A 20,594-nucleotide genomic window follows, 5' to 3' on the forward strand; every position below is an offset into this window, starting at 1 on the left:
GTGGGCACATAGGGTGCCCCTTGGTTGTGTAAGTGGCATCATGACATCAACCTTACTAAGAAAATTTCCATGTTCCAATCTCCCCTCACCTCTCCTATCCACTATAAAAAGAAGCTGGGCACAGAGCAGGGCACAGAGGGAGCCAGGGAACTCAGAACTCACAAGACTCTCCCAACTGAAGGGTTTATCACCTGCCTGAAACTCCTTCTCTTCACCAACATCATGAAAAGTTCTGTGGCTGTCCTCTCTGTCCTCATCATGGCCATTGCCTTCTGCTCTCAGGTCTCTTCATTTTTATCAGGTCAGTCTGTTTTCCCTTCTCCTTTTTTAAAACCATTCCCCTATTTCTAATCAGGAGGAGAGATGATTTTGAGGAGACAGAGACTGGAGTACCACATCTATGACTTGTGGACCGAAATTATTATGTGAAAGTATAGCTTGAAACCCACCCAGGGTTTTGAAATGGCTTGGACCATTCTTCAATATGCTTCTCTCTCCAAAATGGGGAATCTCCTAGTAACTCCTCAGACACAGGATTGGGTCCTCACCATAACCCTAGGAAGGAGTTATTATTGTTATGATACCCATTTAACAGATTAGAAAAGTAAGTTTCAGAATGAGTTAAGTAACTTGCCCAGAGACATAAAGTTCACAAGTTTCTGAGGTTGGAGTCAAAGCAAAGCTCCGTTCACTATGCCAGAGTACCACTCACGAGAAAGAAGGAAAAGGAAAGATGCCCCCTGTCATTCCCAATCTTCTCTGCTCTTTCCACATCTATCTCTCTGAGCCCAGAAGTGTTAAGTCATTCTATCCCCACTTATTCTGCTACAGAATGATGTAGACCTCACGGTGTTTCTTCCCTTACAGTTGGGGCTGACACTCCCAGTGCCTGCTGCTTCTCTTATACCTCCCGGAGGATCCCTCCAGCATTTTTGGTGGATTTTTATGAGACCAGTAGCAAATGCTCCAAGTCAGCCATCATGTGAGTAATGGTGCTAATGACCATGTTTGGGGAAGAGAGGCAAGGGTTGTGTGGGCAGAGGCTTCCAGGGTGTGTGTGTGGGGAGAAAAAAATTCCTTCGTGTCTAAGCATGAAAAAAGTAGTTTGCAGCTAAAATAAAATGAGGAGAAATTCAGCCAGGGCTCCTGGAAAAAAAAAAAAAAAAACTTCCACTTGCCCCATGATTCTGAGGCATTGGGGCTGGTGCTCTAGTTGAGCATAAGGGAGAAATAGAAAATTTTAAAAAGAGATTCATGGCTTCTATCTTGGGATGTTATAGATAGAGGGACAGTTTGAAGCTATTGTCATTAGAGGATGAGGGAGAGGGAGAAGAAAACAAAAAGGAGAGACCAAAGTTTCATGGAGCAATAGTTCTCCAGTTTTTTTTTATCTTAGAACCACTTCACATTCCTAAAAATTATTGGGGACCCCAAAGATTAATTATTTATATTTGTCTATTTTTACCATACTAGAAACTTTAAGTATCTTAGTATTTTTATGAAAATTTTGAAAGGGACTTAGGGACTTCTAAGGGTTCCCTGCATTATACTGTGGGAACCACTGCACCAAAAAATAGATATGGGTTGTAAGAATGAGCCCCGCAAAAAGGAGAATGAGCCTGAGCTGCCTCTGGTATGAGAGAGCCATATAAATCCAGATCTGATGGAAATGTCCTCTTCTTTCTCCAGAAGTTGAATTTCTCAATTTTTAATCTTTTTACTTCTTGTGCCACAGATTCATCACCAAAAAGGGCTATCAAGCCTGTGCCGACCCTAGGGAGCCATGGGTCCAGAAGAATATCAAAAACTTGGAAGCATTGAAGAAAGAAGTCAAGTTCTTACCAAGTGGAACTCCAAGGAACCAGAACCAGGAAAGTGTCTCTACCATGACGATGACAACTGAATGAAGATAACCCTAACTTTTATGACTCCAGCTGTCTTCTGGAATGTTCCCTGACTTTAATTTAAAATACTCGATCATATTTAATGTTTATAATTTATTTCCAGTGTTGACTTGTGTTATTTATTGGACATTTGTGGCCGTTCTCACCCTCCATTTCCCTGACTCTTCTCCATCACATTGATGGCTAATCTCATGGTGCTAGTATTTGTATGATATTGTGACAAAGTGACTATTTCTCCTGAATATCTACTATGAGCCATGGCTTTCTTTAACCCAAAACCCTTAAAGAGAATAAAGATGTATTTTTAAAATAAATAAAGCTGCATTGGATTAACTGTGAAGTTATCTTTTATTTCTTTTTCTAATGGAACGTTGAACAAATTGCTTCACCTTCCTGAGCCTTGATTTACTCATATGTAAAATAAAAGTACTGGACTGGATTGTTTTCCCTGGTCACAGGTCTGCTTCAATGTCTTCACTTTGTAAAATGACGGTTATTAGACTAAATTTCTTCCCTTTCCAAAGGTTTCAGTTTCCTCGTCTGGAATATGCAGGTGTTGGACCACATGGTTCCTGAGATCCCTTCTAGCTCTTCATTGATGAGTCTAAAATCCAGCCCTTTTCCTCTCTCTGCAGCTGCCTCTAAGTTTCCAATTGAAACTGCTCCTGCTGAAATGGGCAGAAGAGTTAGAGAAGAAAATGCAATGAGGTTGGGAGCATTTTCTGAGGATATCCCTAAGGATCACAGAGAGAGTAGATATAGGGGCTGAGAAAGAGTCTTGAAATTTGAAAGCATGATGAGTATAGAAAAAGGAAATTCTATGAGCTCTCCTAGGAAAGAAAAACTCAGAATGGGATGAATTGCTCACCTTGATGTGTTTCTGTTTCTAGAACTCTGTCTTCCAAGGAAGACAGCCAGTGCTTAGCCAACCCCAAAGAGGTCTGGGTCCAAAGATTGCCATTTAGCTAAAACAGGAAAACAAGTAAGGTATGCACCGAGCCCCCCAACTTTCCCCCACACCCCTAAAAAGCAACTCTACACAAATGCTAAATGTTTTGCAGAAGAAATCTGGATTTTTTTTATAATCCTTACTTTCTAAAGCAGAAGAGTGGTAAGGGCTAGGCAACTGGGGTTAAGTGACTTGCCCAGAGTCACACAATTAAGAAGGGTCTGAGCAGATTTGAGCCCAAGTCCTTGCAACTCCAAGCCTGACACTCTATTCACTGTGCTAACTAGTTGCTCTATATATCTAGTTTCTTTCTTTTTTAAAAATTTAAGTTTATTTATTTAATTCATTTGGAATATTTTCCCATGGTTCCATGATTCATGCTCTTTCCCTTCCCTCCTCTCACCCCCGTCCCTTAGCCAATGAGCAATTCCACTGGGTTTTACATGTATCATTTATCAAGACCAATTTCCATATTATTGATATTTGCACTAGTGTGATCATTTAGAGTCTACATCCCCAATCATCATATATATAGTTTGTAAAATAAACTTGAGTTTGATTCTGGTTTTTATGAAAAGTCAGGATTAAATGAAGATAGGAAAAATGTAAGAGATAAGAGAAGGAAAGAATTTGTATAATGCTTGCTATGTGCCAGACACTATACTAAGTACTTTACAATGATTATTTCTTTTTATTCTCATAGCAACCCTAGGAAGTAGATGCTATTATTAGCCTCATTTCACAGAGAAAGAAACTGAAGTAAACAGAGATTAAATGGCTTGTCCAAGGTCAGATAGCTAGTAAGTGTCTTGAGTTGAATTTGAACTCAAGTCTTCCTGCTTCCAGTCCCAGAGCTCTATTCATTATACTACTTAGCAGCTTCAACCTGAGGACCTTCTAGGGAGTTTTTGAATATAATTTGTTGAATTGAATTGACTTTCCAATCCCTAAGCTTGGTGAGGGTGATTGCTTGACTACCTAAAATTAGAGCAGCTTATCAGCAACCAGCATCTAGATGGAGTTCTCTACCCTCTTTATCCATCAGAGAGAGAGAGAGAGAGAGAGAGAGAGAGAGAGAGAGAGAGACAGAGAGAGAGAGAGAGACAGAGAGAGAGAGACAGAGAGACAGAGAGAGAGACAGAGACAGAGACAGAGACAGAGAGAGACAGAGACAGAGACAGACAGAGACAGAGACAGAGACAGAGACAGAGAATCCAACAGGGAATGTTCCACATTTCCTATCTCTCTTTCAGCATCTGACCACTTTCTGCCTTTGACTGTTCTTATCTATATTCAGGTGCTAAAGATCAGGCTTGACTCAGATCAGTCTCATAGCTCAGACTTGAGCATGGAATGAAATAGGACACCTATAGATGATCTAAAATTTAATAAAAGGAAGCTAAATTGTCTGGAGCCTGTGACCAATAATGGCACACTTTCAAGCATTGTAGAAGATGGACTTGTTTGCTTGGGCACTGAAAATCAGTTCTGGGAATCACCAGTGAAGGAACTTCCTCAGGCAGCTACTCTCCAACTTGGCATCATCATAAGATCATGGCTTGAAATCTGTTCCTTCTGTGGTGGTGGCTATCCTTTTCCATCAAGAGTTCTTTGGAATGGTCCTGAATCCTTGCCTTGTTGATCATAGCTGAGTTATTTACAGTTGATCATAGATGATTGCTGTTTTTATGAACAATGTTCACCTGGTTTTGCTCATTTTACTTTGCATCACTTCATTTAAGTCTCTCCAGGTATTTTTGTGATCAGCTTGTTTGCCATTTCTTATGGCACAATAGAATTCCATTAAAATCCAATACCACAACTAATTTAGCCATCCTCCAGATGACTGACATCCCTTCAGTTTTCAGTTCTTTGGAACCACAAAGAGAGCTGTTACTAATATTTTGGAATATAGACTCTCTTTTCCTTTTTCTTTGATCATTTTAGGAAATAAAGTTAATAGCAGTATTACTGGGTCAAAAGGAATACACAGTTTTGTAATTCTTTGAGTGTATTTCCATATTGGTTGGATATCATGTATTGAAGATTTTGGGGAAGGATATAGACACAGACCAAAATGTGAATGTTTGCAGGCTTCATTGCTTCAGAGAATGTCCCCATCACTAAGATCCTGGCTCCACTGAGATATCAAAAGTATGATGACCTTGGCTAAAGGAGCACAGAACTCGATAATTGGAAAATATAAAGAAGCATAGTTGTAGGGACCTCAGAGTATGTCTAGTTCAACCCATGAGTCCGAAAAAGTCCCATTTACATCCTACCCAACAAGTAGTCATCCAGATTTCCTGCTAGAAAGCTGATTGTTAAATTTTCAGGTCGGCATCTATACCTAAGAAACCAGCAAAATGCTATGAATTGGGGCTTGCTTTCTTGCTCTCTTGATTATCTATACTTAAGAAAGTGCTAGAGAAAATGTTAATGTAGATGTAAGGTTAAACATCCTTATACCCACTCTCCCCACTCCAGCCAGTTGTTAAACAGTTATTAATACATCCTCAGTCAGAAGGCAATTGATATACCCTTTCCAGAAATGGTAGTATTAAATATTACTGTTCCTAGATCATGAGGTGGAAATGCATGAGGGGACAAGCAGAATGCCAAGGCAAGAAGATGGCCTGAGTTCACAGCCTGATGAATCTGGAGCCTGCAAGAGCTGAACTCTCAAAAACCAAGAAATCATGGCCCCAGGACAGAAGACAGAAGCCTGGGGGAGCACAGACAGTGTGGCAAGAGAGTGACCAGAAAGTGAGCTGGGATTGCCTGGTATAGAATAATCATGAACTATGCCAGTAAAACTGTGCTCTTCCCCAAAACTGATACCAGCCATTGACATTCTTACATTCTTCTGGCTCACCACTGTACGACTCATTCATTCTTCTAATTCTTCATCTATTACCATTATTGCTTCCACTATGATAATATCTAATGCAAGTGTCTTCCAAGTGAATACTATGGATGTTCCCAAGTGTAAGGGGGTGGGGGAACCTTCATAGACCATATAAGGCAGGCAGAGCACCTCTACTGTATAAAGAAGAAATTTGGAGCTAGGTCCTATTGGGCTCCATCTGTAACATGCTCATGTTGGGGGAAAAAAACCAAACAAAGATAACAAAGAGACTGAGCCTGGCAGTTTGTGAAATAACAGTCCCAGGGGTGCTTCCTATGCCTAGCTCATAGCATCATAGTTATCTAATGCCAAAGACCAGAACTGGTAAGGTCTGTTTTTGGATGCAAAAAATCCTTCCAGTTGAAATCTGCTCTGTAACTGCAATGCCAGCTTCATCCCTGATGGAGGATGCTCTCCTGAGTGGCGGCTTTATCAACTGGATCACTTAGAATCTCCCTCTTGGGCATCCAAACAGGGGAGCCTTCTCCTTATTCCACTCATACAACTATAGCTTCCTTTTAATAAAGAGCAAAAAGGACCTCAAGTCTCTCTCATTCTGCTGCTCTCAGTCATCTCACCAGATAATGATTTAGCAACCATTTGGTTCTTTTTCTTCCTGTTTATGAAAAGTGGCAGAATACATTAATGAGTAATAACATTCATGGTGCACAATTGAGCAAGAGATTTCTTTTAAGGAAGCTGCCTGAAATGCTTACTCAGCAGGAACTCTTTGGCTTGAGTTCTGCCCCACTACAAGCAGGGAGGATGGGAATTGGACAGTTGGGACGATGGATAGAAAATAATTCAGTCCATTGCTTTCTTTTCATTCCAATATCACTTCTTCTATTCCAAAAAGATCATGCCATCATTGACATTTCTGAAGAATCAAGTCTGAGTCTATTTTGAGAAGTTGTTTAGGACTGTTCCTTCTTAGTCATCTCCTGCACTTAAAGAAAGTCTGAGTCTGGGGTCAAGGCAGTCAGAACAGACATCCTGAGAGCTCTGGGTCTCCTCCTGAAAGGGTTGTCTTCCCATCTCCAAGGACCATGGTCTCCTTGACTGTCCTCACCATCTTTTTCCTTTCCATATCTGGCATCTGTTTGGGATCACCACATAGTGAGTAATTTTTTTTTCTTTTGAATTGTAGGAAGTCAGGAATGTGAGAGCTAACAATGAGAGCTGTAGCAATTAATTATTCTTCTGGAGTTCTGGGTCTACTTCATAAGTAGGGATGTTCCTGTAGGGACTATGCTATCCTTTCCATTTGGGGAAAGGGGGAGGAATATTTCTCCTATTATCCTCTAAATTCAAATTTTTGGCTTTCAAGAAAGTGGCACAAGAGGGACCAGTCAATTCTTAAGATATGTGGGAGGGCATAGGCTATATATAGATACTCTGATCAGGGAGCAAGAGCTTCCTGGGGCCAGTAGAATGTGTTCTGTGTTCTAGTAGAATTATGAATAGGGAAAGGAGGAATATAGCAGGTATTTGATTGAAATGCTTTCCCTTGGCTAGAGACTAGGATGATTGGGTTGATGCTGAAAATAACACAGTCAGAGAAATGAGCCAAAATGGACTCTATTTTCACCATGATTTTATTCACTAGTTGAGACTATTTTTATCATGTATAGGGACCAAGAGGCTTTAGAATCAAAGACTCTGTATGAATTTGCATCCCAGTCCCCCCACTGTGTGACTATAAGCAACCTCTCAGAGCTTAGATTTCTTCTTCTATAAAATGGGAATAAAAATTTCTGTGGATACCTATTGCGTGGATTTGTGATAAGGATCAAATGAGATGCTCTTCAAGAAAGTGTTTTGTCCTACATTCTACTGGATCTGTGATCTCACCGATAGGGGAACACTATTTAATAACAATGATACACACCCATTCATGTATCCTTATTCTATAAGACCCTTGTTCATGCTTTCCCAAAAGTCCACCATGAAGAGTCCACTCAGAGTCCTAGAAACCTTCTGCTGAATAAAGATGGAATTCACAAAATGGATTGTATTTGGGATCCCAAGCCTCTCTCAGAAAAAAGAGCCCATATTTTCAGTGTCAATACTCATCCTAAAGCTTTGAGTTCTAGTCTTGTTTCTGGTTTATATTAGCTATGTGACCATGAGTAGTACATCATTTTGCCCCCAGCAAGCTCTCTAACATAACAAGTAAAATAGTTGCTGGACTAAATCAGTTGAGGGAGTCTTCACATGAGGAGCTCCCAACCATAATAAACTCAAAGATCCCCAACCATGATAAACTCAAAGCTCCAGACAGCCCCTCTCCAAAAGAAGACCCTTCTCCTGGTCACTCTGACTAAGGGTCATGGACCACCATCATGTCTAAAAAACTGAAGTGAAAGATGACCCATCAGGGACCAAAGAGGAGCCTGGGGGATTGGGCAGCCTACACTTTGTTATAAATACAAAATTATTTTGGAGAATCAAGGATAGACAGCTCGGGACTATCAGAAGTGTGCTAGATTAGGGATCAGAAGAGAACCTGGGATTCAATCCTGGCTCTGTTCCTTCCTCCCTAGTTATTTCTCCTCTCTGGACTTCAGTTTTTTAATCTATAAAAGAGAGGGCTTTTACAGACAGAAAACCTTAAAAGTCTCAATCCTCAATCTGTCCCCTGATGGCATCAAAGAAATGTATGAAGATGAGGTAGGAAAATCAAAGGATTATTGCTTTTTAAAAATACTTTTAGCCCAAGGCAAGGTGGCAGCTGTTTTCCCACTGACAGGAGGCATTCAAACCCAGAAACATACAGGTTTGTCTTTAGTGACCTCATAATGATGTGGGCTGAAGTATCCCACTAACCCTGTCAAGTAGCTGTAAACAATCAAAAGAACATGGAAGTAATAACTACTTGATCAATATGGGACCACCTTTCAGGGAAGACATATGGATTGCTTAGATTTACAATTGTGAGAAAACTCCTCACATCAGTCTTTAGACATAACGTAGGTTCTTGGTTGGAGGTCTTGAACAGGTGGTTCAGTTTCCCAATCCCGTAGGACTAGGTTCAAACAATGCTCAATCCCCCCACATCATTAGTGTCCCATTTACCTTGCAGTTTGCTTCTCACGACTGGACAAATAGAGTGAAACTTGAGTAGGGTCACACAGACCAAGGTGAACCATGGGTAAAGTGAAATCAGTTCCTTGGATAGGGCAACAACAACCCAAACATAAGACCCCTTCCCTTAGTAACTAATCAAGATAAAAAGCATTCCTGAATACCCCTTGGGTATTCACCTTCCTTCCCACTTTCCTTCCTTCCTTCTACTCCTCACTATCTAACCCTCTACCTCTGTACTCATATTCTTTTCTAATAAAGCTTGTTCCCTTGTTATGGAGTCAGCCTGAGCTGTCAAATTCTTTAGATGAGACCCTACTTTCATCATTCCCACATCAACAGCAACTCTGAAATGAGACCAGAAGAATCATCCTTATTTCACAGCTTGGAGAATAGTGCTTCAGAGGGTCTAAATAATTTATTCAAGATCTCCTAGCCTTGAGAAACAGAAAGAAAGAGCTCTGATTTTCCTACTTCTCAGTCAAGTTCTTTAGGTTCTTTTGGGGGTGAGACCAAAGCCTTCCCTTTCTCTTTCATGTATCAGGTCCCTCTCAAGGAAATATCTAAGGAAATATCTAAGAGGGTGATGGATCCTCCTTTTCAAAATGGTAATATTCTGGGCTTCTTGTGACTCTTATTGAATCTTCCCTGCCCAGATCCTCATTGCCCAATCCCCTGGGATAGCCTCTGAGTAAAAATAAAAAGAGAAATTGTTGGGAAAGGAGAGAAAAGGAGGAAGAGGGGACAGATTAATTGGAGTAGAAAGAGAAAAAGGAAAGGAGGAAGCATGAACCTTGGTCCTCAGATACAAGAACCATCTATTCTATCACTCATCTCTCTAGGATCATACAAATCAGATAAAGCAGCCTGGTTGTCATGTTACCCCTTCCCTTACAGGTGAAAGTGTAGAGAGACCAAGAAAGAAGCAACTCTGCTGTATCTTCTATACAAAGTTAAAGATTCCAAAGAAATATGTGGTTGATTATACTTATACCAGTGAAATGTGCTCTCAGCAAGGAGTCATGTGAGTAAATGGGTACATGGACCACATCTAAAGGAAAAGAGAGAAAGAGGAGAGGAGCAAGAAGGGTCTGCCATTGAGAAGCAGCCTTTCAGGAAGGCTGGAGATCTCCACAGAAGAATAAGGCTACCAAAGGAAAGGTCTCAGAATGTTGTGCCTCTTCTAAGTTCAGGGAAGGAAAGAGATTCAAGAGTATGGCAATCGAAGGCTCAAAGAAAAAAAAATAACAATACATACTGGTTTTGCCCAGAGATAATGTGCTTTGGCTGACCCAAGGAGAGAAGAAGAGAACTAAGCAGGTTGCATCCTGCATAGATACAGGCAGAATCACCTGTGATCTCAGATATAAAGATGGAAAGGACCTCAGGAGCCCTCATACTCCCTTCCCTCACATTTTTATGGAGGAGGAAATTGAGGTCCAGGAAAGAAAAGTGATTTATATAAGAACACACTGAGAGTAAGAAGAAATAAGAAAAAAGCTTAGATTTGAAACCATGTCCTCTGACTCCAAATCTAATCTCTCCCTCTTCAGCTATCTCTCAGACTTCCCTCTAAAAGAAACAAATGATAAGGAAAGAGAACTCAGGAAGGTGCTCTGAGGGCAAAGCCAGGTAGTCTTAGAGGGAGCAGTGAAAGAGATTGATGGGGGTGGTTTAAAAATCTTCCTGGAGACTATGGTCTCCAGGTCATGGTCATGGGGAAGATGGGCACAGAAAGCAAGAAATCTGAAGGATCACCTTGGGGGTGAGAAGTCTTGGATTGACATTTTCACCTTTTATTTCCTACTTCTGTTTTAGCTTCATCACCAGGAAAGGTTTCCAAATCTGTGCCAACCCCCACAACCAGTGGGTCCAGTCATACATGGATTCCCTTGCAGCAAAAGTCAGAGGAAGATGAATTCTTTGAAATTTACCCATGAGAAGAATAGAATTATTTTAAAAATAAAACTGTTTTGGACTTATTAAAACAATAGTTTTCAAAATAATTATTTATTGATATGCCTTACATTTACATCATCTACAATTCTTAATGCCAATATATCTTTCCCTCCCTGTCTTACTTCATTTGTCCAATCTCATGAGGGACAGAGGGACATTTCTTTTGAGGAAGAACTTGGAGGACCTAGGCCCAATTCAACTTCATCTATCTCTCCCCACTCCTTTTGCTTTTTCTCTTCTTTTCCCAAGCCTTCCCTCCTTCTCCTCTTACTTCCTTTCTCTCTTCTTGCCCCAACAATCCTCCTTTTCCTTACCTCAGATTCTACCTGGGGTTTGAGGCTATGAAGGTCTGAGTAAAGAATGTTCAATGTGAATCATAACAGACCCAGGATTATACACACCTTAAATGGAAGATCCACCATTTGGACAGGCTTGGACATTCCCTGAGAGAAACCAGATACACGAAACAAGATTAGTTTTGGCCATACCCCAAGAGAGACTCAAGAACTTGACTGAGCACTAGGAAATATAAGGCTCCTTCTTGTCTCCCCTCCCAGAGTCTTCCTTTATAACAAAGAATCAAAAAGAGGAGAAAGCATTTCAGAAAACCCATTCTATATACAGAGACAGCCAGAGGGTAAATTCTCCAAACCCCAAGTCTCTCACCTCTAGTAAGAGCCTCCCCATCTGTCTTCTTTGGAGCCAGTTTGGATCACTATAATTCCACACTTTTGTAGGGGTGCTTTTTCCATTCACAGTGCTGTTGCCCTGGTTTAGTTTTGTCTTTTCCTTCACTTGGTTCTGGTTGACATAGAACTTATCAAGCTACTCTGTGTTTATCATTTTCTTTTTGCTCATTGCACAGTTTTATTCCATTGGTGTTAAGTGGTGTTAAGTGGGAGAGAGACTCCATTTACCCCTGATTACGTAAGTGCATCCAATTCTATTCCCCTTTGCTGCAAACCTGACTTTCTTTCCCTAAATTACTTATCACAATAGTCACTGATAGAGGGTAGCTAAGCAAGTAGCGATCTGAGAATGTAGGTAACTATATGTGACTTCGATATATTTTTCTGAAAAAAAAAAAATAAAAATCAGCGCCCTTGCCAGAACTATATGAGTGTGCATAAGAATTATGCTGGGATTTCAGGGAAACTCATGTAAAGTATGGAGAAAGAAACGATAATATGAGATCCTGGAGCTGGCCTTCTAGGGAGTCCTGAAATTGGTTGTATTGAAAGATACAAACCTAAGATACAAAGCAAAGATCCATTTGGAGGAATGACCAATATGATCATCCCTGGGCACTGGTTTGGTAGATGCTTAAAGCAATGTATCAGGAGCCAGTACTTGTGCTAAAGGCTCCCTGGGAATCCTAACCTCTCAATCTACCCACTGGCCAAGAATGAGAAAGAATTCAATGAGGGGAAGCTCCATATTCAGATTTCCCTTAGAGCAGTTGGTCTTTGATCATAGTTACCTGAATACTTATCTTTTCCCCCTATTTCTCTTAATGAAGTTTAAACTTTTTGAAGGCAGGGTTTTATTCTCTTTATCACATATAACTTTTCTCTCCCACTTCTGTGCCTTTGCCCTAGCCATTCCCCATCTTGGAATGTACTCTCTCTTTACCCCTTCTTCAAAGGATCCTTTCCTTCCTTCAAGATGCAACTCAAGCTCCATTATCTACAGGAAGTCTTTTCCTCCTGAAATATCTTCTGCTCCTCTATGTGCTGAGGGATGTTCCCTACAGCTAGTATGGGAGTATCATGTATGGCTGAAAGGGAAACAGAATAGACATCCTTACCATCTTCTCTCTATATTTCTCCAATGTGGACTTTGTTTCCTCCAGGAAAGTTGGGCACAGTAGCTGGTCAGTCTGGTCTCCTCCAGAAACAGGACATTCCAGGCTAGAATGAAATCAGTCTGCTCCCTTAAATATCATTAGTCATGGATATGTGGTTTTGGGGGTTCAGTCTAACTTCTGATCACCATTTCATTAATTGGGGTCAAGGGGAAGAAGAAGCTCAAGTTTACTATCCAAGGCTTGATTCCCCAAATACTAGGTCCACAATGAACTTAGCAAAGGACTCACTTATCCATGTTGGATAACCAAAATATATGTGTGTGTATGTGTGTATACATATGCCTTTACATATGTATGTATATATGTGGAAACTGGAGAAGAGAGAGAGGAAAAGATATTAGTCAATAGCAAATAAAGAAGCTCTCTCATTGGGAGAGAGGGGACACAGCTTGATCAAGAGATCAAATCTCAGATCTCACCCTAGGAGAAGTTTGCTGAAGTCTCTAATGTAACAAACTAAAGACAGGTACATGATGGAGCCTAAAGGTTGCTTCTCTCATATTGACATCTTCCCAGTCTTTTGCTTCAGTAACCTGAATGGGATTTGGCATTGTCCATCTATACTCTCTAAACTAGAAGCCAGAAGCTCCCCAGATCCATAAAGATTCAACATAGCTTCCCAGTCCTATATCCCCAGTCCAGGTTTATTCTCTCCTAGGTGGATACTGGGGGGAGGGGAGGAGAATTGTCTGTCAGCTCCTTTGTCTTTCCTCCTAAGGCATCTAAATAAGGGCCCTTTCCTCTGACCCCACTCTCAATTTCCAATGAGAGGGAAGATTTCATCTTCTTTTAATAAAGAGCGAAAAGGATCCCCCTTTTCCCCAGCCTCTCTCTATTTCTCTCATTCATCCCACCAGACAATGATTTAACAACCATTTGATTTTTTTTTTGCACATTGATAAAGGGGGGCAGAATAGATTAACAAGTAACAACATTTATGGTACACAATTGAGCAATAAATTGATTTTATGTAAGTCATTCCCAAACTACCTGTGCCAAAGGGAGCTTCTGGCTTGAGTTGTGCTCTACTACAAGCAGAGAGAATGGGGATTGGGCAGGTGGGACACGGATAGAAGAGAACTCAGTTCATTGCTTCCTTTTCATTCCAGTTTCACTTCTCCTATTTCAAGAAGATTGTGCCATCATCAGCACTTCTTAAGACTTGAGTTTAAATCTGTTCTGAGAAGCTGTTTACTCTTTTTCCTTCTCAATCTTATACTACCCATAAAGGGAGGGTCTGAGCCTGAGAATCAAAGCAGTCAGAACAGGCATCCTGAGAGCTCTGGGTCTCCTTCTGAATGATTGTCTTCCCATCTCCAAGGACCATGGTCTCCTTGACTGTTCTCACCAGCTTTTTCATTTCCATATCTAGCATCTGTTTTGGACATCCAATTGGTGAGTAAAATTATTTTTTTTTCCTTTTGAATTGTGTGGAAAGAGTCAGGAGCTATCACTGGGAGTTGTAGCAATTAATTATTTCTGACAACAGTTCCTGGCCTACTTCATAAGTGGAGATGTTTCTGTACGAACCACTCCTTCCTTTCTATTTGCAGAAAAAGTGAGGAATACTTTTATTATCCTCTAAATCCAAATCTTTGGGGTTTTTTATTGATTAATTAAGAACATTTTCCCATGGTTACATGATTCATATACTTTCCCTCCCCTTCTCCCTCCCACTCCCATAGCAAATGAACAATTCCACTGGGTTTTACATGTGTCATTGATCAAGACCTATTTCCATATTATTGATATTTGTACCAAGGTGATCGTTAGAGTCTACAGCCCCAGTCGTATCTGTATCAACCCATGTGATCAAGCAGTTGCTTTTCTTCTGCGTTTCTGCTCCCACAGTTCTTCCTCTGAATATGGATAGTGTTCTTTCTCATAAGTCCCTCAGAATTGTCCTGGATCATTGCATTGCTGCTAGTAGAGAAGGCCATTACATTGGATTGTATATACCACAGTATATCAGTATTTGTGTATAATGTTCTCCTGGTTCTGCTCCTTTCATTCTACGTCAATTCCTGGAGGTCTTTCCAGTTCACATGGAATTCCTCCAGTTCTTTATTCCTTTTAGCACAATAGTATTCCATCATCAACAGATACCACAATTTGTTCAGCCATTCCCTAATCGAAGGACACCCCCTCATTTTCTAATTTTTTGCCACCACAAAGAACGCAGCTATAAATATTTTTGTACAAGTCTTTTTCCTTATGATCTCTTTGGGATATAAATCCAGAAGTGATATGGCTAAATCTAAATCTTTGGCTTTCAAGAGAGTTTCAAGAGATGGATCAATCAATTCTTGGGCTATGTGGGAGGGCATAGGCTATGGATACTCTGACATGGACCAAGGCCTTCCTGGTGTCAGGATCTGGCTACTATGTGTCCTAGAAAAATCATGAGCAAGAGAAGAAAGGGAATAGTAAAGACATGGTTGAAATGCTTTCCCTTGGCTGGAAGCAAAGGACAGTTGGGCTAATCGTGAGAATGGCACATTCAGAGAAACTGGCTAAAATAGGCTCTGTTTTCCCCAAGATTTTATCCATACTAGTTGAGACTATTTTTCTCATGTATAGAGACTAACTCAAAGGATTCAAAATCAAAGACTCTGCCTGAGTTTGAATCCCAATCCCACCACTTTGGAGACTATAAGCAACTTTTCAGAGCTTCAATTTCCTCATTTATAAAATGGGAATTAAAATTTCTGTGATACTTACCTCATGGGTTCGCTAAGGCTTTAATGAGATACTTTCTATGAAAGTGTTGAAAACCTCAAGTAAGAAAATAACATCCTAAAAATTAAAATTGGGCAAATAGAAGTTAATGTCTCCATAAGACAGCAGGAAAAATGAAACAAATTCAGAAGAATGAAAAAAAAATTTTAAAAATCTAAAATATGTCATGGGAAAAGCAACTCACCTGAAGAGATAGGTTACAAATCATTGGACTGCCTGAAAGCCATATTTAAAAAAACAATCTAGACACTACATTTGTTGTCAGGGAAAACTATTTTGCTATCCTTAAATAAGAAAGGAAAATAGAAATTGAAAGAATCCACCAATCACCTCCTGAAATTCCAAATTTTAAATCAGTGTCAATATCCATCCTGAAACTCTGAGTTCCAGTCCTGTTTCTGACTCGTAGGATCCATGTAATAGTGGGTACATAATTTTGCCCCAGCAATCTCTCTAACATATAAAGTGAGACAGTTGGTAGACTGTATCAATGGAGGGAGTCTTCACATCAGGATCTCCTAAACATGATTAACTCAAAGATCCAGACAACCCTCCCCACAAAAGAAGACCCTTCTCCTGGTGACTATGGCTGAGGGTCATGGACCATCATCATCTCTGGAGAACTGAAGTGAAAGATGGCCCAGCAGGGACCAAAGAGGAGCCTCAGGGTTTGGTGAAGCCTGTATCCTATTGCAAATACAAAATTATTCTGGAGAAGAAAGGAGAGGAAGCTTGGGACTGTGGGGAGAGTTCTGGATTAGGGGTCAGAGAAGAGCCTCCATTCAGATCCTAGCTCTGTTACTTTCTCCCTAAGTTAACTTGAGCAAATCATTTCTCCCTCAGTTTCTTTATCGGAGTCTCAGTTTCTTTGTCTGCAAAAGGGAGAGCTTTTACAAATAGAAGACCTTAAAATTCCCTTCCAGTCCTTAATCTTTCCCCTGGTGGCATCAAAGAAATGTATTTAAGACAAAGTGGGGAGATCTCCTAGTAAAAGTAAGGGATTGTTACTTTTAAAAAACACTTTTGGTCCAAATCAGGTGGAGTTGCCTTGGCAGGAGGCATTCAAACTCAGCAATTGTACAGACTTGTCTTTAGTGACCTCATAGAAACCCTGAAAAGAGACCAGAAGGATTTATTTCACAGCTTGGGGAACGGAGCTGCAGAAGAGCTGAATAATTTACTCAAGATCTCCTAGGCAGGAGGGAGAGACAAAGAAGAAGGAACCTTGGTTTTTCCTATTTCTCAGTCAAATTCTTTAGGGCCTCTTGGGATCTGACCAAAGCTTTCCCATCCTGTGTCATACATGTGGTCCCTCTCTGGAAATTCCCAAGGCCTTGGACTCCTCTCTTCCACGGGGGTAAGATCCCACACCTATTGTAGTTCATATTAAACCTTTCTTGTCCAGACACAGCCCAATCCCTGGGGTAGCATCTGTGTCAAGAAAAAAGGAGATTATTGGGAGAGAAGAAGAGAAAAAAAGAGGAAGAGGGGACAGAATAAGTTGAATGAGAAGAGAAGGAAAAGGAGGAAATAGGAAGAGGTAGAGGAAAAGACAGGGGAAGAGGAATGGACCTACATCCTCTAGATTCCTTCCCATAAGAAATATTAAAGTATCTCATTCTTTACTGACCTCCCTGGGATCAGATAAATAAAGTGAGGCTGCCCATATTCAGAGTTCCTAGTTCTTATTCTCTTCCATTCCTTACAGATGGACATAATTTCCCCACTGTCTGCTGCTTTGGCTATATTTCTAAAAAGATTCCCAAGAAGCTTCTGGTTCAATATGAGTATACCAGCCAGATTTGTTCTAAACCAGCAGTCATGTGAGTAAAGAAGTCCACAGACCACATCTAGGGAAAAGAAGGCATAGAGGAAGAGGGAAGGAATGGGAAAGACCTGGCAGAAACAGCCCAAAGGGAAGTTGGATGGATGACTGAGGCTACAGAAGATTGGGTCTCACACCTCCGTGCCTCTTCTAAGTGAAGGAGAGATATTAGAGGAGAGAATGCCAGGGTTCCCAGAAAAAAAATTAAACAAACTTCTATCTGTTGGCCCCAAAATCTTGGGGCTCATGCTCTGTTGAGGCATAGGGGAAAGGGAGAGAACAGAATGGAGATAAGTAGCCTGGTCCCAAAATCTTCACTCTTAATGTTTATGTTCTCATGTTTTAGCTTTATCAGCAAGAGGGGCCAGCGTTTATGTGCCAACCCTGAAGAAAATTGGGTCCAGGATATGATGTCTTACCTAAATCCAAAGCAAGAGTCTGAGGAATATGAATACTTTGAAATGTATCCATGGGAAGAATAGAATAAAACTGTACTGGACTTATTAGGACTCTGGCTTTGAAAATAAATATTTCTTGATAAGTTTTGTTTTTACATTACCCATGACTCTCCATTTTCCCCAATATGTTCCCCCCTCCCCCAGCCCTACCTCACCTGATTTTTCTGATCTTATCTTTCAGTCAGTGATGAAGAGATGGCTCAATATTTCCTGTGGAAAGGATTTGGAGGATCTCAGCCTAAATCTCTCCTTTTCTCCCTCTTGTGTTTTCTCTTCCCACTCCAATTTTTCCCTCTTTCTTCTTCTCCTCTCCCTTGAGTCCTTCTTTTCCTTCCCTCAGATATTACCCCAGGGGATTACTCTATGATGATCTGGACTAAGAAGACTCAACTTGAGCTATAAAGGACCAAAGACTATACCCTCCTGCAAAAGGAGGATCCATTTCCCAGAGAGCCTGGGACATTCCCTGAGAGAAACCAGATGGCATTCACACTCCCACACACCCCTCATATTCAAGTGGTTGCCAAGGACTGCTGGTGTCACCTTTGCAGCATCTTTTAAAACCATCCCCTTCTCCCCTGGCACTGCCACCTCTCCAGTACAAGCCCTCATCACCTCCTACCTGCATTATTTCAATAGCCTTGGGGTGGGTCTGTCTGCCCCAAGTCTTCCTATTTCATTTAGCTGCCAAAGTGATTCTCCTAAAGCACAGGTCCAATTCTGTCACGCATACACTCAAAAAAAACTCTAAAGTTCTGTGGTCTCTAGAAGCAAATCTGGCAAACTCTGGCATTCAAAGCCCTTCAGCATCTAGGTCCTCCTACCTTTTGAGTTTCTTTACAGCTCGTTCCCCATCACTTACTCTTGAGTGTAGTGACAGTGGCTTCCTGGCTGTTCCACAAATAAAACGCTCCATCTTTCAACTAGGGGTTATTTTACTGGCTGTCCCCATATCTGGAGGACCCTCCTTCCCTCCTCTCAATCTGACTACTGATCTCCTGGCTTCCTTTAAGTGTCAAATAAAATTCCATTTTTTATTGGATGCCTTCTTTAATCCTCCTTAATTTTAATCTTATTATTTATTTTTCTATTCTACTGTATATGGTTTGTTTTGTATATTTGTTTGCATGTTGTCTGCCCCACTAGATCATAATCTCCTTAAGGGCAAGGACTGGCTTTTACCTCTTTTTAAATGCCCAACACTTAGCACAGTACCTGGTACATAGCAGGTGCATGACAAGTATTGATTGGAGTCAGCTAAGTGGCTCAGTAGAGAGAGAATCAGACCTCGAGATGGCAGGTCCCGGGTTCAAATCTGATCTCAGATGCCTTCCTTAGCTGTGTGACACTGAGCAAATCACTTAAGTCCCATTGCCTGGCCCTTACTGTTCTTCTGCCTTGGAACCAATATTTAGTATTAATTCTAAGACAAAAGGTAAATATTTTTTCAAAAATAGATAGATTGATAGAAAAAATAGGATTTGAGCTCTGGTTACATCCCAAAAAGAACTGGAGAATATGACTAGGGAGTAGGAAAATCAAGGTTCTCTCTCCTCCCCTCCAGAACCTTCCTTTATATCAGTGATTCCCAAAGTGGGCACCACCGCCCCCTGGTGGTTGCTGCAGCAATCCAGGGGAGGAGGATGGCCACAGGTGCATTTGGGGGCAGTGAGTAACTGTAAGGGGGCGGTGATAGTATGTGACGGGGGTGCTAAGTAATATTTTTTCTGGAAAGGGGGCGGTAGGCCAAAAAAGTTTAGGAACCACTGCTTTATAACAAAGAATCAAGAAGAGGAGAAAATATTTCAGAAAAACCAATCCACACACGGAGAAAGACTGACAATAAATGCTCCAAACCCATAGTGTGTGAAATAATTTGACCCCTAGACCTAAGCTGTCCCCTCAATGTCTTTTTGCTAAACCAATGATTTTACCTCATTCTGATTCCTAATCAGTATTATCCAATGATTCCATTAGGAAAATGATTATCTCTTTTGTATTAGCAAGCAGTGATATGCATTTAGGTAATTAAGGATAATCAATGAGTTCTAATGTACAGTGCAATGAAGAAGAATTAGATTAAGTCAAACAGGTTCTTTAGACTTTAAGCTTGTTAAAACATGTACTTGCCCGACCACAAAAATGTCCTAAGTAGAGGACCTCCACCCACGTGCTCTGATGAGTAAATATTGCTGAGGGGAAGAAGACTTCTGGACTTCACTCTTGGTCAGCTAAGACCTGCATGACAGAGAGGTCCCAGGCTTCCGTGGAAAGTCCCCTGGTTAGCCCCGAGGCCATTGTTATTCCCTTCTGTTACCCAGCATTGGGTGGTATTGACCTCCTCACTGGCCCACATCCCTGCCACTACTGGTGGGGAATAGAGAAAGGGGCAGTGCAGCCAGCCCATCGCCCTTCGCCCATGATCCAGTAGAATGGGGAGGAGTGGAGTCAGTGTTGCCAGTATAATTCCATACTTTTTTGGTGGTCATTCTGTTCTTTCCATTCACATTGCTGTAATCATTGTGTATATTGTCCTGGTTCTCTTTCCTTCAATTGACATGACGTTCATCATTTTCATTTTATTTATAACTCAGTAATACTTCAGAATTTATATTTTTATATTTATATATTTATGTATATTTTACATCATTTATTTATATATTTATATATTATTTATTTATATATTATGTGTATGTTTATTTATATTATTTATATATTTATATAAACGGCTGCATTTCATTTTTTATATATTTATATTTATGTGTCCGTATTTTATTTATTTTTACATTTATATATTTATGTATATTTTACTTTATTTATTTATATATTTGCATGGCTGCGTTTCATTTATTTATATATTTATATTTATGTGTCCGTATTTTATTTATTTTTACATTTATA

General features: G+C 40.5%; 2 protein-coding genes across 3 annotated transcripts; both read left to right on the plus strand.

Moving 5' to 3' along the window:
* Nucleotides 1-222: 222 nt before the first annotated feature.
* LOC123246767 (C-C motif chemokine 3-like) lies at nt 223-1,907 on the plus strand. Its single transcript, XM_044675559.1, has 3 exons — nt 223-301; nt 868-982; nt 1,736-1,907. Exons 1-3 carry the CDS (start codon nt 223-225, stop codon nt 1,905-1,907), a joined length of 366 nt encoding a protein of 121 aa, XP_044531494.1.
* Nucleotides 1,908-6,807: 4,900 nt separating this feature from the next.
* Nucleotides 6,808-17,743, plus strand: LOC123247328 (C-C motif chemokine 4-like). 2 transcript variants are annotated; one of them, XM_044676192.1, is made up of 3 exons: nt 6,808-6,877; nt 17,119-17,233; nt 17,582-17,743. In XM_044676192.1, the coding sequence occupies exons 1-3, from the start codon at nt 6,808-6,810 to the stop codon at nt 17,715-17,717; spliced, it is 321 nt and encodes a 106-aa protein (XP_044532127.1). In that variant the 3' UTR covers nt 17,718-17,743. The 2 variants fall into 2 exon arrangements, with proteins under 2 accessions (XP_044532127.1, XP_044532126.1); XM_044676191.1 differs by lacking the exon at nt 6,808-6,877 and adding an exon at nt 13,916-14,066.
* The last annotated feature ends 2,851 nt before the right edge of the window (nt 17,744-20,594 follow it).

This window comes from Gracilinanus agilis, chromosome 4 (genome assembly GCF_016433145.1).
Source record: "Gracilinanus agilis isolate LMUSP501 chromosome 4, AgileGrace, whole genome shotgun sequence".
Taxonomy (NCBI): Eukaryota; Metazoa; Chordata; class Mammalia; order Didelphimorphia; family Didelphidae; genus Gracilinanus; species Gracilinanus agilis.

Coding starts and splice junctions, on each gene's coding strand:
- LOC123246767 (XM_044675559.1), top strand. CDS start 223: ATGAAAAGTTCTGTGGCTGTCCTCTCTGTCCTCATCATGGCCATTGCC. Junction 302..867: donor GGTCTCTTCATTTTTATCAG/GTCAGTCTGTTT, acceptor CTTCCCTTACAG/TTGGGGCTGACACTCCCAGT. Junction 983..1,735: donor TGCTCCAAGTCAGCCATCAT/GTGAGTAATGGT, acceptor CTTGTGCCACAG/ATTCATCACCAAAAAGGGCT.
- LOC123247328 (XM_044676191.1), top strand. CDS start 13,970: ATGATTGTCTTCCCATCTCCAAGGACCATGGTCTCCTTGACTGTTCTC. Junction 14,067..17,118: donor CTGTTTTGGACATCCAATTG/GTGAGTAAAATT, acceptor CATTCCTTACAG/ATGGACATAATTTCCCCACT. Junction 17,234..17,581: donor TGTTCTAAACCAGCAGTCAT/GTGAGTAAAGAA, acceptor CTCATGTTTTAG/CTTTATCAGCAAGAGGGGCC.